Here is a 15,082-nt window from a genome sequence, read left to right as displayed (position 1 = left end):
GAATTCTATATTTTGAAACTACTATGACTGTTAGCCCTAAAACATTTAATATTTTCACAAAGTGGCAGGTTAAAAAACTAGTTTCACTTGCCAGTTTATATTTACTTGATATCAAAAAGCAAATGTAATGCAGCAGCAACACAGGCACATCTCACATTAGTCCAACGTGTGGAATGGAGACCAGGTGTGTCTGTAAAAAATATCAGTTCTTTTGCATTATATTTGCCATTAGTCTCGTTATCTACCACTTCACCAGCCAGACCTTTTCTTTACAATGTTGAAACTCTTGACCCCGACTTTGAACATTCTTGAAAATTATTTTGAAGTTGAATGACATAATGAACATTAACAAAGAGATTTTTTTTTGAAAGTCGTTCTCTGTGTTAAACAATCGAGAGATTTAATGTTACAAATGCAATTTTTTTTTTTTTTTTTGTATCGCAATAAAAAAAAATTAACTAATCGGTATTCATGGGCTTTGCTGCTACGTTGCGGACAAAGCGGAATAGTACCTTCGTCCTCGGCTGGGTCGCGGACAAACTTGACGGTCTGCAGGAACCGTAGAATGCGTGGCTCGGAAATGGCAGCGCACAACGAAATCTTTGTTGGTAAAGTAAAATTACTTTTCAACTGTTATTGTAATTTGTTAGAAAACGCAGAAGAATGTATTGAGAATCGTGAAAATTGAAGGTAGAAATGTTCGAAACATAAGTTGATTGATTTGAGCCGAAGATCGTGATATTCGATTAGAAAACTACAAAAGTGTCAGCTGTAGTTGGTCCTCGACTGCCAGGATCCTTCTTGGAGGGACGTTATTTGCACCAAAGATATGCTTCTGAATTCCAACTGCGTGTTTCTCAAATCACATGTGTAATCATGTCTGTGTATTTTACCACGATCTGCGCCTCAGGCATTCCCAAGATCCCATATGTACCCAATGCTGGGCCAGGAGATGTCCTGTGCTTCAAGCATTACAATGCAGAGGAGGTAGGAGTTATACACACACACACACACACACACACACACACACACACACACACACACACACACACACACACACACACACACACACACACACACACAAGGTTTTTCAAAGTAGAACTGGGGTCCTGAATCTTTTCAGGGTTCGCCGAAAGATCCCGGTCAAAATCAGTAATAGTGTAATTGATTTAAAAGTTATTGATATCCAATAACTTGCATGCTAAAATTGGATGGCCTTTTTATGGTTAAAATAAAAATCAAGTGTTCGAAACACCAGTGGGAAAATCTGTTGCTAAGAAGTTGTCAGATTCATTTAGATAATCTGAGTGTCCGGAACATAACGGGGAAGTAAATTAGTAATACTTTTTTTCTGGGGAAAAAAAAAATTGTCACTTAATGACCAAATTTCATGATCTCTCAAGTCTGAGTCAACACTCAGTGTCCCTCTGTGTAGGTACTGATGGGGAGAAGGATGGAGGACTGGTTGAGGTTCTCTGTCTGCTACTGGCACTCCTTCTGTGGAACAGGTACTCAAACATCTGATGCATTTTATATAAACCTACTTCTAAATTTACACCTGGGGTATTAGATTTCAGAAAAAAAAAACATTCAAATTGTGATTAGAAGTCTTTATGTCTGCTGTAGTCTTCTTCTACCTACACAGGTGCTGATCCTTTTGGGTTCCCGACCCTCCACCGCTCCTGGAACCAAGGGACTCCAATGGAATCAGCAAGGAAGCGACTTCATGCTGCTTTTGAGTTTTTCACCAAGCTTGGTGTTAGAGAATTTTACCAACTGTTCTAATAGAAGTTTTAGGGTATGTATCAGTGTCTATTATAAGGTGCATTCATCTTGAAGTGTGTGTTTCTTTTCACAGGTAAAATATTACACTTTTCATGACAGGTAGTTGTTCATTATTATTATTAATATATAATGCCAGCGTTTGTGTTGGCCTTCTGTTTTATTAGACTGTAACAGAAAAGGCTCATTGTGCTTGTATTGATGTCCCCTTCCACAGAGATATGGCTCCTGAGGGTTCTACCCTGCAGGAAACTAACAGGAATCTGGACGAACTGACAGATGAGGCTCTCCGGCTGCAGAACCAGACGGGCGTCAAGGTTCTTTGGGTGACCTGCAACCTCTTTGCCCATCCCAGGTTGGTCTGTCACTCTGATCTTACAGGTATAGACTGAAAGCGTCTTTGTTTCATAACTTCAGAGAAACAGATGTTCAGCAGGTGGAATAAGGTTTGAAACTCATACTTTGAGTGACATTTATCTGGTAAGGAGGAAAAAATAACTGATTTTAAGAAATTCACTAATGGCGACAGCTATTACCAGGGCAGAACAACAGAACTCTATCACTGAAATATAACAGAACTAATCCGAAATTGCTGTTTTTGACATTTGACAGGTACATGAATGGTGCAGCCACTAACCCAGATTGTCATGTTCTGGCCTACGCGGCTGCTCAGGTCAAGAAGGGGTTGGACATTGCCAAGAAACTCGGAGCAGAAAATTTTGGTATGAATACCTTGGTGTCTTCACTATCAGTTGTTTTTTTTTTTTTTTTTTTTCAAAAACGTACTCATCCAAATATATTTTTTGCTTTTTTCCCAGTGTTTTGGGGTGGAAGAGAAGGTTTCCACTCCACCCTTAATACTAATGTGGCTTCTGAACTGAAACACATGGCCAACTTCTTCAAAATGGCTGTCGGTAAATGTAGAAAGATGCATGATGAGCCACAACCATATATACAGATGGTAGCTGGTTTTTCTTTGTCTCTTTTTTTGATCAACATTACCAATGTACAAATTCAAGGTATAAAACTGTGTATTTTGTAATTTTACAAAGGTAAAAAAAATTGGGTTATTCTAGGTGGAAGTGAAAAGTTATGCCTTAACTAATATTTTATATTATGGCTTCAAAAAATAACAATCCCCATAGCTTAGAGTAACTGGCGATATAAGTATATATATATATATATATACATATATTTCTGTGTGATTTATTTTTATCCAGACTACAAAGAGAAGATTGGGTTGAAGTGTCAGTTCCTTATCGAGCCAAAGCCCAAGGAGCCCTGCAAACATCAATATGATTATGGTAACCTTTCTTAAATAAAAAGCAACTCAAGGTCTTTGCATCCCACAGAGAATATAGGTTCTATTGTGTTCCTCTGCAGATGCCATGAGCGTGATAGGGTTTCTCAAGCATTATGGTCTTGAGAAGGACTTTAAGTTGAATATTGAGCCCAACCACACAACCCTGGCAGGACATTCCTATGAACATGATATTGTCATGGCCTCAGCGTGAGATTTCTTCTTTGTGAAAGACATTGGTTTTAATATTTTAAAGCTGAATTTGGTATAGCAACAGTACATGACCGCTTTTCTTGCAGGTTTGGCATGCTGGGTTCAGTCGACTCCAACACCGGCTCCCCCGACCTTGGCTGGGATACTGACCAGTTCCCTATGGACATCAAGAACACGACCATTGTCATGAAGGTGAGCTGGTGCTTCAAATTTGTAACATCAATTTGTTAAAAACCTGTTAAGACAGAAACAATAACAAAGTTTCCTAAAATGGTCAGGTGAAAGCAGCATTATTTGTGACGGTTAAAAAAATGAATATTTTCAATTTTTTTGTCCACACGGATTACCTGTGTGATATACTCTTTACTTAACTATATTAGTTATTGAATTTAATGAGAGGGCCGAATTTGGCAGTCTAATTTATAATAAAAAAATATGATTAAATGATAAATGTCCATATACCTAGACTAGAAGCATCATGTACCCACAAGGCTTCAAGCACAGCAAAGTGATAAACCCTGATGTATCACTACCATGAAGTTTATTACGTCATCCTTCTAATGGTGAATAGGCTGTTTCATTGACTATTTCTTTAGGATAGTTGATTGGGGATTAAAATAGGAGCAGGTTAATTTTAGTTGCATGAATACTTTGCAAATTATTTTACTGTAGTTACTCTTTGGGTTTTAATCTTGTTCAGACCATCATTGAACAAGATGGTCTGCAGCCTGGAGGCCTGAATTTTGATGCCAAGGTGCGCAGAGAGTCAACAGACCTGGAAGACCTGTTCATTGCTCATATAGGTGCCATGGATGCCTTCGCGAAAGGACTAAGAAATGCAGTCCGCATCATTGAGGATGGCCATATTCCTGACATGGTGGAGGTACTGTGTCTGAATTCATGTAATCCACTCACAGTGTTTAAATGTAGTCTTTTGACTATGTCTGCGTAACTGGGGCAGGAGCGCTACTCGAGCTTCCGTCATGGAGTTGGACTGAAAGTGGAGCAGGGTACTGCAACCTTAGAGGAGATGGAGGTAAGACTCCTGATCCAACTGATTGATGACATCAGGAACTGCAATTTAGCCTCATATTTAAGCTTGTTTCCCTTTCATCCATAATCTCTGTTTAGCTCTGTGAAATCCATACCTAAATAATGCAAAGAGGAAAAATCATGATACTTCCAGAAAACGTATTTAGTTTCAATGTCATTGTAAGAGCTCAGAGCAATTTGACAAATGTTTACGCCTCATTATATTTTTACTCAGCAATATAATTTGAAAGCGGTTTCAATAGTTCAATAATTATCATACTCTGTTGTTTCAGGCCTTTATCAAGGAGAATGGTGAGCCGAAAGTGACATCTGGGAAGCAAGAAAAATATGAATCTATCTTTAACCACTACCTGAAATAAATCATTAATGTCTTGTTGGCTTACATTTGATGTGGAATCCACTGAGCATGAGATGAAGACTGATGCTTTTGAAACAAATAAACAATAATAATCACTCTTGTTTTTGCAATGAGTTTGATGTATGAGTTCATCTTGTCATGAATGCCAATATGTCTACGCAATTTTTTAAAACATTTTGTTTTCAGTCTTCAAAATTTTTCTGCTCATCATCAATTGAAAAGATGCTTTCATTAAAGTACACACATTGTTTGAAATAGTAAGCTATATAGTTAAGTATATACACTGTTTAATCTGTAGTATATAAAGTGTTTTAAAAGGTTTACATGTTTTACTTCACAGTGAAATTTTGTTCTATTTGTCTTAAGACTCATTTGAAAATAATTGTTTAACCAGTCAAATAGTTTGGACTAATAATGATTTGTAGTATTGAAGATGATTTAGAATAGACTATTCCTTTAATTGTCCCACAGTGGGGAAATTTCAACCACTCACAGCAGAAAGTGCACCAAAACAATATGACAATATATAAACAGTATAAATGTGCAAAAGTTGCTACTAGCACCGAACAACAGCAATACCTGTAGTGGTAGCAGCAAAATAGAAACACCTGTGAGTGGACGTGTAGGTGAGTGAATATATGGACACTTGAGCAGATGAATGAATAAGCGATTGAATGAAAGAAATCTATTGAGAGCAGAGCTGGGTGTTAAATACTCAAACATCAGCTGCCAGGAAGAACCTGCAGAGTCTCTCCTTCACACACTTGGAGTGAAGGAGTCTATCGCTGAAGGAGCTGTCCAGTGCCACCATGATGTTCTGCATGGGGTGGGAGGCATTGTTCATCAGAGATGACAGCTTAGCTACCACCATTCTCTCTCCCACCACCTGTACTGAGTCCATTGGACCCCCCGCAAGACGGAACTAGCCTTCCTCAGCAATTTTTCTATCTTTTTCCTGTCAACTGCCGATAGGCTGCTCCTCCAGCAGACTACTCCAAAGAAAATGGTAAATGCCACTATAATGTCAAAGAAGGTCCTAAGAAGAACCCCCTGCACTCCAAAGGACCTGAGTCTTCTTAGCAGGCAGTCTACTCTGACCTTTCCTGTAGAGAGCCTCAATGTTGTGAGACCGGTTCAGGTGAACACCCAGGTACTTATATAGGACAACTCTCTCAATTTCCGTCCCTTGGATGTTCACTGATGTCGAAGTGTGTCTGTTCCTGCGGGAATCTGCCACCGGCTCCTTGTTTTTTCCTGTGTTTAGCAGGAAGCAGTTTGGCAGGCACTGATCCACAAAGTCCTGTATCAGACAACCTCTGCAGGTGGAGGTTGTCTGAATTGTGGCATGAAGTCCACAATGTTCAGGGTGAACAGGAAAGGAGCCAAGACTGTTCCTTGTGGGGCCCCTGCGCTACATACCACCATGTCTGAGACACGGACATGAGAAACTTTTTATCCTTCTTCTTCCACAGTAAAATTCTGTTATTAAATGTAGTAGTTATACTGAGTATTTGAAAATGTCTCTAAAAATCTGAAATCGTAATGTAGTTTGTTAGTTTACCAACGTGTAAACTACAATAAACGGCTAGTTATCTATTTTCCTTTGAGCACAACTTTGGTTGCTATGTTAACCAAGTCAGTGCCAGGTTTAGGACACTTTGTGTCCTCTTGCTCTATCTTTGGCCCATACATCACTATTCGTTTGCCTCTAGTTAGCAAAATGAATGAAATGAACACCTTTCCACTGACATCACATCATACTACCATCCTGCTAGCAAGCCGTCCAATCGGCGTCCGGGAGGCGGGGTTGACTTGCCACGGTTGGCCAATCGGTAGATAGCGCGAGCTCTGCTCACCGCCACATCTCCGTTGATTGGAGGGTTGGGAGTGTAGAGGTGTGATACCATCCAATCAGAAGTACGCCGGTGTATCTCCCATATGTACTCAATGTTCAGCATCCCAACAACTGTCTGCCAGACAAACAACATATAATCACTTGGCCCCTAAGTGGCATTTTATTTTAGATTGTTTAAATTTATGTTTGTTTTGTCTTTTCTTTCTCTTTCTTTTCTGTTTTTTGTTTGGAAACCCGGGAAAAGAATTCATTTTCAATTTTATTCCGCGCATATTTATGTCCACCTCACGTCCAGCTGTCCCGTGGAGCTCTTAAGTTGATTTGAATTTGGCAATTAGCCTAGCATAAAAGAACAAGATGTGGACTTTCCTCGGCATAGCGAGTTTCACCTACCTATACAAAAAGTGCGACAGTGTGTTGACCTTCGCTCACAGAGAGCTCGTCTTGGCCACTGCCCTGCTCCTCTCAGCCGGTCTGCTGCTCTCATACGTCCGGTATCACAACGGGCGGAAGCTGCTACCGGTCTTCTCCGCCAGCCTCCTATCCGTTCTGCCCGTTGTTAAACACCTCATCCCCGCGGCGAGCGTGCGGCAGCAGGTGAGAGGCTTTACTGACACTCCACATTTCCATGTCCAGCGTTGCAGCTGCATTCAAAACTGCATCAGGATCAATATGATATTCTGAAATCTTGGGTTATTCACGACCCAGTCTGAGTCTGATAAAATATGATAATAAGATCGATGTAAAATATCTATATTTTTTGGGCTAATTTCAACAAGCGTGTCGTTGAAAAGTCCAAAACAGCCAGCTTCCATCATAACAGTGGAAAACAAACAAAATGTGAAAAGTAAATTGTTGTATTGTTCTAGTAATATGATATGCGCATGTTAACATTTGCAGGAAAACTTAAGGGCACTGTTTAGTCATTGAAAAAGTTAAAGTCAAAAGCAAAATTGGTTCCTTGATGGTCAGTTTCTCTTCAGAAAAGGTGACTTTAACAATTAACTGTGGGATCAACACAGGAAATAATACATAACGGGCTGATTTGTTATTGGTATTGTGCCTTTCTAGTTTGATATACATTTTAATGAGCGACAACAGCTAACAGGCCCATTTTTATAATGCTGTTGAGCCACACACACAAACACACACACACACACACACACACACACACACACACACTCACACACACACACACACAATCTAATTAAAGAACGTTATTTGACAAGTTTCCGTTGATGCAGCATTGAGCAGAGCAGCAAATGAGGGCAGTGCAAGCATTGAGAAAATGACCATCAGTGTAAATGTGTCCATGGTTATTACAACGTAGCGCTTTAGTCATAAACTCCTCCCCTTAAAGCTTAATCACACCTTTTTCAAACTTTAGTGTTAAAATATGTATGGTTCTTTGTGTTGCTAGTTTACATTCTGAGAGTGTGAGTAAAGCAATATGAATGTAGTGTAATAATAACTACTTTTAAACCCAGTCTGTTAATGTCCCACTGCACATTCTTTCTGAGGTGATTCTAAAGCACATCTCAAACTTCCCAAACTAGTTTAGCAGCAGAATCACTGCTGCATCGAGACAGTAACTTCCCCATGTTACTCTTGAATCTAGAATGAGAAAGAAAATGAAACTGCCTTGTGTGGAATGGCTGGAATGGATTTTCAATATTGAAGGACATTCACACATTTATCTGAGAGCCTCAATCCTCTACTTTTTCCATCAAAGGCTTTTGAAGTCCAGGTGAGTTTTCATAAGATGGATCAGAAAACTCCATACTAGCTCGCTCCGCAAAGTGTGAAGGCTCTAAGGTGCTGTTAAAAGTTAGGCCAACACACCAAGGTGTATTTGAAATAAGGTTGGAGCTGAGTCTCTTTGTTGTCTAGACGATTCATCTTCTTTTACCTGACCAGCTCATTTTAATCCTGGTTTCATTCTCCTCATGCTACATTCTGATAAGAAACAGATTGGAATTTTTTGGAGGGTCAATCTGACCTTGTGGGGTTAGCATGGACACCAAGTATCAGCCTGCCTCTGAAACACTTGATCATACCCTGTGGACTCTGAGTGTGTCTGTGTTATTTCAGAGTCCAAGAAGAAGAAAAAGGGTAGATACGGGGTCCTCATCCTCAATGGATGCCTGCCCATTTACCTTTGAGCTTGATGAGGAGCCAGAGGTGCTGATCGTCGGAGCTGGGGTCCTGGGCTCAGCCATGGCAGCTGTACTGGCGCGGGATGGTCGGAAGGTGACAGTAGTGGAGAGGGACCTCAGGGAGCCTGACAGGATCGTGGGGGAGCTGCTACAGCCTGGAGGATACAAAGCCCTCAAAGATCTGGGCCTGGAAGGTCAGAGACAGGAATAAACAAAATATCAGAGAACCATTGGCCTTGTTTAGTTCCTACAAATATATTTTCTTCAAAGAACTAAACCATTTTTTTTTTTATGGGATCCACTGTAAAACCAGGTTTCACTCATTTATGGTCCAAAGAGAGATGGGAGATCTTAAGTGTTTTATCTGAGAGGCATGAGTTAGATTCCAGTGATGTTAAAATAAATATTTGATATTTTGAAATGCATATTGTTAATCAGATGTAATCACAAATTCCCTGCCCAGATAGGTGTTGAGTGTTTGTTCTGAATATCAGCATGCTAAATTATACAAAACCATTAGACTGCCGGCATTCTAATCCCCTCTGAGGAGAACAGGAGCAGTTGCATCCTTGCATTTTTTAACTTCTTTTTTAAAATACAAAAATACACTTCGCACAAAATAGTAGGAGAAGGAAGATGAATCATTTAATTTAAGATGATTACTGGATGACAGCTTTGCATTTAGAAAGGGATTGTTTATTCTACAGAGACTCTAAATCCCACAGAAATGAATAATGAAAGATGTTGCTCATGCTGAACCTCAGGTTCAGTGGAGGGTCTGGACGCCCATGTGGTGAACGGCTATGTGATCCATGACATTGAGAGCAGTACAGAGGTGGAAATCCCCTACCCCACGGAGGATGAGAGCATCCAGTGCGGTCGCGCTTTCCATCATGGTCGTTTCATCATGGGTCTGAGGAAAGCTGCGCTGGCAGAGCCCAAGTGAGTAATACCAACCAAGGTTAACCCGCTATTGCTCCCAGCAACGTCCTTGCTTTTGCTATGAATACTACTTTATGTTAATAAGAGAAATATGTAATAGACCTCAAATGTTTTACAACAAAAAAATTTACACGCATTAAAAACATTTTAAAAAAATCCTTGAAAACTTGATATTATTAAACAAAATACAGTACGAAACCTTCTTCATACTTTAAGATATATGCACTTAGTTTAATGGATGTATTTGGTAACTCATTATATTCGTCGAATAAGTAGATGTTAAATACAGTGCATGGTGCATGCATACTTATATCCATACATGCCCACACATTCAATTTACTCACACATTACATAAATTCATTTAATTTTGGCCAGGCATTTTGTAGATGAACATATGGTAGTGAGAGATGCTGCCCCATTACACTGATGGTAATCGTGCAGTGTTACTACTTTTCTGTTGTTTTGAAAAAAAGAAATGATAGTAAAATAATAAGCTAAGCATCACATCTGTATATGATAAGAATTCCTGTGTAATTAATAGCTAATCATCCAATAAAATAAGTGTATTTTAATGTTTTTTTGTTCAATAATAGTATATAATATTATATGCAATGCAGAATAAATAATTAAATGCTTCAGATAATTTGTGAAATAAACTGCATTCCCTCAGTGAGAGTCCTGGGCAGACTCTCTAACAACTGTTTAATTGCGTCCCCTAGTGTCACATTCATAGAAGGCACAGTCAGCAGCCTGGAGGAGGATGGCGGCTGTGTGACAGGAGTTCAGTACAAAGAAAAGGATACTGGGAACACCAAGGTGAGGAGACGACATTTGATGTGCAAAATAACAAAAATAAGATTGAAAAAAAATTTTTTTCTGTTTTTCCGGCTGGAACAAATCTTTAAAGAGAACATGTTATGGGAGCGAGACGCTCATCTGTTGACATGTCTTGCAGGTTATCCACGCAGCCCTGACTGTGGTGGCTGACGGCTGCTTCTCCAAATTCAGAAAGAACCTGGTGCCGGGGAAAGCACACGTCTCCTCACACTTTGTTGGATGCCTCATGAAGGTACTTTGCAATTAGCTTTGTGGAACCGTGCACACCTCCAGCTTCATATTCATTCAGACAGGTCCAAACACATAAAGGATCGCTAGCATCCTCCTAAAAAATGCTATATCACCATGCCGTACCCTATTCATGTTTTATTCATTTCAGAGCTTTTTGATAAGTGTTTGGGAAAGTGAGATTTTTCCAGGAGAGTTTAGTTAATTGATTTTCACATATAAGAAGGATATTCTCCGTGAAAGAATGCTCAAAGCCGTCGTTATGCATTCAGATTTTTCCCATAGCTGTCTTTATTTCCTTACTGTGCGTTTGTTTTTTTTTTCAATTTGGATTCACTTTTGGCAGTGTATTTCTGCTATATATGTTCTTCTCTGTGCTCATGGCTTATCAGGTTAACTGTGTAAAGCACCTTAGAAAGAAGTTACATGAATCAAATTTGATTACTTCCATTCTGTCTAACGCTAGCCTTTTTTCTTTTACATGGCACTTAAAAAAATATCAGTATTTCATGAACAAATTTTCCTCATGATGGGGTTAAAATACCGAAACTGAAGTTGCCCTTCCAGTAAAAGGCAGTGCTTTCCCTCAGGACTGCCCCCAGTTTAAAGCCAACCATGCTGAGCTGGTGCTGGCCAACCCAAGCCCAGTGCTCATCTACCAGATCTCCTCCACCCACACCAGAGTACTGGTGGACATCCGGGGGGAGATGCCTCGAAACCTGTCAGAGTACATGACGGAGAGAATCCACCCACAGCTGCCAGGTAAAGAGTGAAGCTTCTAGTTGAAAGAGAAAAAAAATGACCCAAGGCCTTCTGATAAGTCCCGTTCCTTTTTCAAATAAACAAAGATCCACGACAACAAGCCTATAGATGATAAGGACATTTTACCAATGAATAACAGCCATTTAGCAAGGAATCCTGATCTCCACTTGAGCTGCTGCATAATCAAGCAAAGATGGAGCAGTTAAAAAGGGTTTGACAGTCAAACTGCTTTTTCAGCTGAAGATAAAACATTGAAACACTAACCACTAAAATGACGTGGTTCGGTTGCATAGGTACACTTGTGACTCATACTCAATATGCCGAAGAGAAGGCTCTCTCTTTTTGTGCACGCACAAAGCTTGCGGTGTAATGGACAGTCTGTCACTCTCTCCTTCTTCTAGATCATTTAAAGGAGCCTTTCATGGAGGCGCTGCAGAACGACCGTGTCAGGTCCATGCCAGCAAGCTTCCTGCCTCCCTCCCCTGTCAACAAGCCAGGTTTGTTTTATGCTCCTTTTAGAAAGACTAACTATTCATAATTATATAACTAATAAAAATGTTCCATTGTCTGCTCTACCATATATATATAGTTTATTAGAATACTCAAAAATATAAAGTAGTAGTTATCAAGCTGTTTATAGTAAATTTTGGGAGAAGACAGAGTGACAATAAATTCATTCCTAGCTATGTGTGCTTACTTTTGAACCAGGGCTGCATTACATATTTTTGTTGGAAGATATTATTTTGTAGAATATTTGTTTTAACTGCAGGTGACTTTTTCTGAAAAAAAGGCGTGACGAGTACAGAAAATAAAAATAGTATTTATGATGGTGGTTCACAGGCGTGCTTCTCCTGGGTGATGCTTACAACATGAGACATCCATTGACGGGCGGAGGGATGAGCGTCGCTCTCAATGATGTGCGCATCTGGAGGAGTTTGCTCCAAAACATCCCAGACTTGTATGACGACAGGGCCACGCTGCAGGTGAGATGCGCTTTGGAGAAAATTTTGGAGAAAACTCAACAGCGTTCACTGACAATTCAGCAAAAACAAACGAAAAGCAGAGAAGTGGCTGCAGGCTCTCTACTGATTTAAGGGATGTTGTACGCTTTGGCATTACAGCAAACACCGGTTATATTTAGTGCATAATTTTGCATGACATTTACCTTGTCCTATTTTCCATCTGCTCTAGGTAAGACTGCAGACCAGCGGACAAAATTAAACTCAGCTCTTTTTTTCTTATTCTTCTGAATAGGCAAAGAAAAAATTCCACTGGGAACGCAAGTCATCACATTCTTTTGTGGTGAATGTGTTGGCCCAGGCCCTGTACGAGCTGTTCGCTGCCACAGACAGTGAGTCCCTGCCGCCGTGCAAAAAGCAACCGCGTTTATCAAACCTGAAGTCATTCCAATCAATGCCTCCGTGCCCATGTCACTGTTCTGCACTAACCAGGTTCTCTGCACGAGCTGAGGAAAGCCTGCTTCCAGTACTTCAAGCTGGGTGGGGAGTGCATCTCGGGCCCAATCGGACTCCTTTCTGTGTAAGCGATAAATAACGCCTAGATTTCTTTGAGGGTTGTAACAAAGCAATTCAGACTGCAGTCAAATGTTCTATTAAGCCGGTGTCTGCTTGAGTTGCACCGCTGAAGGGGACTTTTCCCTTAAAATTGACCAGAAATACAAAATCAGATGAAGTGATTTGGAAAAGATTTCAATCAAACTATTTTTCATTCATTCAATATCTGTAACGCTTACCCTACACTGAGAGTTGCTGTGAGGATGCAGACAGTGGGCAAGTAACATGGAAGAGACATAGATTCCTTAGTCAGGATGAAATACAAAATAATACATAAGGGACTGCAAATGGCAGTGAATGAGAGATGCAGTAGAAATTTAAACATGGCAGTTTAACATGTGGTAGTTAGAAGCGTCTGAATTGAGAGGAAAACGATTAGCGCACTCAGGCCATGAATATTCTGAGGAGGTTCATGGCTGTTCGATAAGTTTAAGTCCTCAGTTTAGTTAATTACATCTTTTATCCCTCAAATACAGTGTCAACCTTAGCATCCAAAACTAGAAGCTTTCTTCTCTCTGTTGATATACTCTTGTGACATACATATTTGTAGTATACTGTATATTGTTATTATACTGAACGTTATACTGTACTGTTCACTTGCTGGGGAGCCTCTTGTGACAAATTCATGAAAGACATCATTTTCACCAGGTTGACGCCCAAACCCATGACTCTTATTGGGCACTTCTTCGCCGTGGCACTGTATGCCATCTACTTCACCTTCAAGTCCGAGTCATGGAGTACCAAACACCGAGCTGTGCTAAAGAGCAGCGCCATCCTGTATCGAGCGTGCACGGTCATGTTCCCGCTCATCTACTCCGAGTTGCAGTACCTGGTGTACTAAGGAGATGCATACTTTCATTTCTTCAGGAGTTGAACCTGCAAGTTAAACCCTCTGAAAAAAAGGATCTTTTTGCATCTTTACCAATGATTTGACCACTGAGGACTTTCTATCATCAACCTTGCCTTCGTGACAACCAAAGTTGGTATTTTCATGATATCTTTAGTCCAAAATGGACCAGCCGAAATGCCTGATGCTCAAACATAGTTTGGTGTCCGGGGCTCTCAAAATATAAACTGTCAGCACTCTGCCTAAACGACACAGAAGAAAATCAGACGTCGTGGATTTGTTCCTGCCACATGCAGTCGCCACGTGAAATGTGGAGTCTGTTTTTGTGTTTTTGTCATATGAATTTAATGAGGCCTTTCTTTCCGCCATATACATGTATGTTCTTATTCAATTAATTGGGACGTATTTTAGTTTAGGGTCTTTTGTAGTGATGCCCAATTCTGAATCTGCAGCACCAAGCACTGTATAATTTCAAAATTACTTTTCCATACAAAGCCCTCTTTTTTTGGTGCATTTTAAGCGTTATTTGTCAATTGAAATGTTTATACTTTGTATCCTAGCATTCAGGTTCTTGAGGCAATAAGGGACTGTTTGTAAAACCCTTTTATTCTAAACCGCATTCCACAAATCTCTACACAGGACCCGCTGATCAACAAAAACAGTGCCAGAAACAGTGCTAAGAGGATTCAATATTTCTCTTTTCTCTCTGAAAGAGATTCTGATTTGTTTTTAATGGTCCCTTGGAGGCTCTTGAACTGTGCTGAGATGACTTAACAAAAAATAATTTTAAATCATTATTATGAAGGCAGGATTCACAGGACTGTTGGACTGTATTTATTACCCCAAAGCCCAGGAATGATCTCTATGCTGTGACAGTGCTGCATCAGAGCTGGGCGGCTTCTGTGTTCAAATGACCATGACTACCTGTGCCTGAGCTGCACTTTGCGGCCTGTAAAATAAATCACACAACAAAGATTAGTCTCAAGGTGTATTTTTCAGGATGAGACAATGGTCCGATAAAATTGAAAGAGCCACACAATTATTGTCACTGACCAGACCTGTATCGTTGCTGCGTCGTTTGATTTAAAGCATTGATAAACCTGGAGCAGAAGACCCAACTATTTAACAGAGTAAGTCTTAACTGTAAGAAATATGGCCGCTAGATGGCGCCCACA

The 15,082-nt window shown here is 40.1% G+C and overlaps 2 protein-coding genes across 3 annotated transcripts; both read left to right on the top strand.

Moving 5' to 3' along the window:
- The first annotated feature begins 551 nt into the window (after positions 1-551).
- Positions 552-4,806, top strand: LOC147229335 (uncharacterized). 2 transcript variants are annotated; one of them, XM_086155859.1, is made up of 14 exons: positions 552-608; positions 911-987; positions 1,436-1,508; positions 1,627-1,758; positions 1,859-1,884; positions 2,000-2,137; positions 2,395-2,504; positions 2,601-2,696; positions 3,003-3,086; positions 3,166-3,292; positions 3,382-3,487; positions 3,996-4,178; positions 4,257-4,331; positions 4,621-4,806. In XM_086155859.1, exons 4-14 carry the CDS (start codon positions 1,702-1,704, stop codon positions 4,705-4,707), a joined length of 1,089 nt encoding a protein of 362 aa, XP_086011985.1. In that variant the 5' UTR covers positions 552-608; positions 911-987; positions 1,436-1,508; positions 1,627-1,701; the 3' UTR covers positions 4,708-4,806. The 2 variants fall into 2 exon arrangements, with proteins under 2 accessions (XP_086011985.1, XP_086011984.1); XM_086155858.1 differs by having other exon boundaries at positions 558-608; positions 1,646-1,758.
- Positions 4,807-6,666: 1,860 nt separating this feature from the next.
- sqlea (squalene epoxidase a) lies at positions 6,667-14,880 on the top strand. Its single transcript, XM_086154758.1, has 11 exons — positions 6,667-7,158; positions 8,653-8,911; positions 9,482-9,659; positions 10,379-10,475; positions 10,615-10,728; positions 11,315-11,486; positions 11,888-11,983; positions 12,327-12,469; positions 12,741-12,837; positions 12,938-13,025; positions 13,709-14,880. Exons 1-11 carry the CDS (start codon positions 6,919-6,921, stop codon positions 13,899-13,901), a joined length of 1,677 nt encoding a protein of 558 aa, XP_086010884.1. The 5' UTR covers positions 6,667-6,918; the 3' UTR covers positions 13,902-14,880.
- Positions 14,881-15,082: the final 202 nt, after the last annotated feature.

This window comes from Fistularia commersonii, chromosome 11 (assembly GCF_037954325.1).
Source record: "Fistularia commersonii isolate RoL2024-O1a breed Wild chromosome 11, RoL_Fcom_v1.0, whole genome shotgun sequence".
In the NCBI taxonomy this organism is placed as follows: Eukaryota; Metazoa; Chordata; class Actinopteri; order Syngnathiformes; family Fistulariidae; genus Fistularia; species Fistularia commersonii.
Note: the sequence above shows the minus strand (reverse complement) of the source record. Positions and strands in the feature narration are given on the sequence as shown.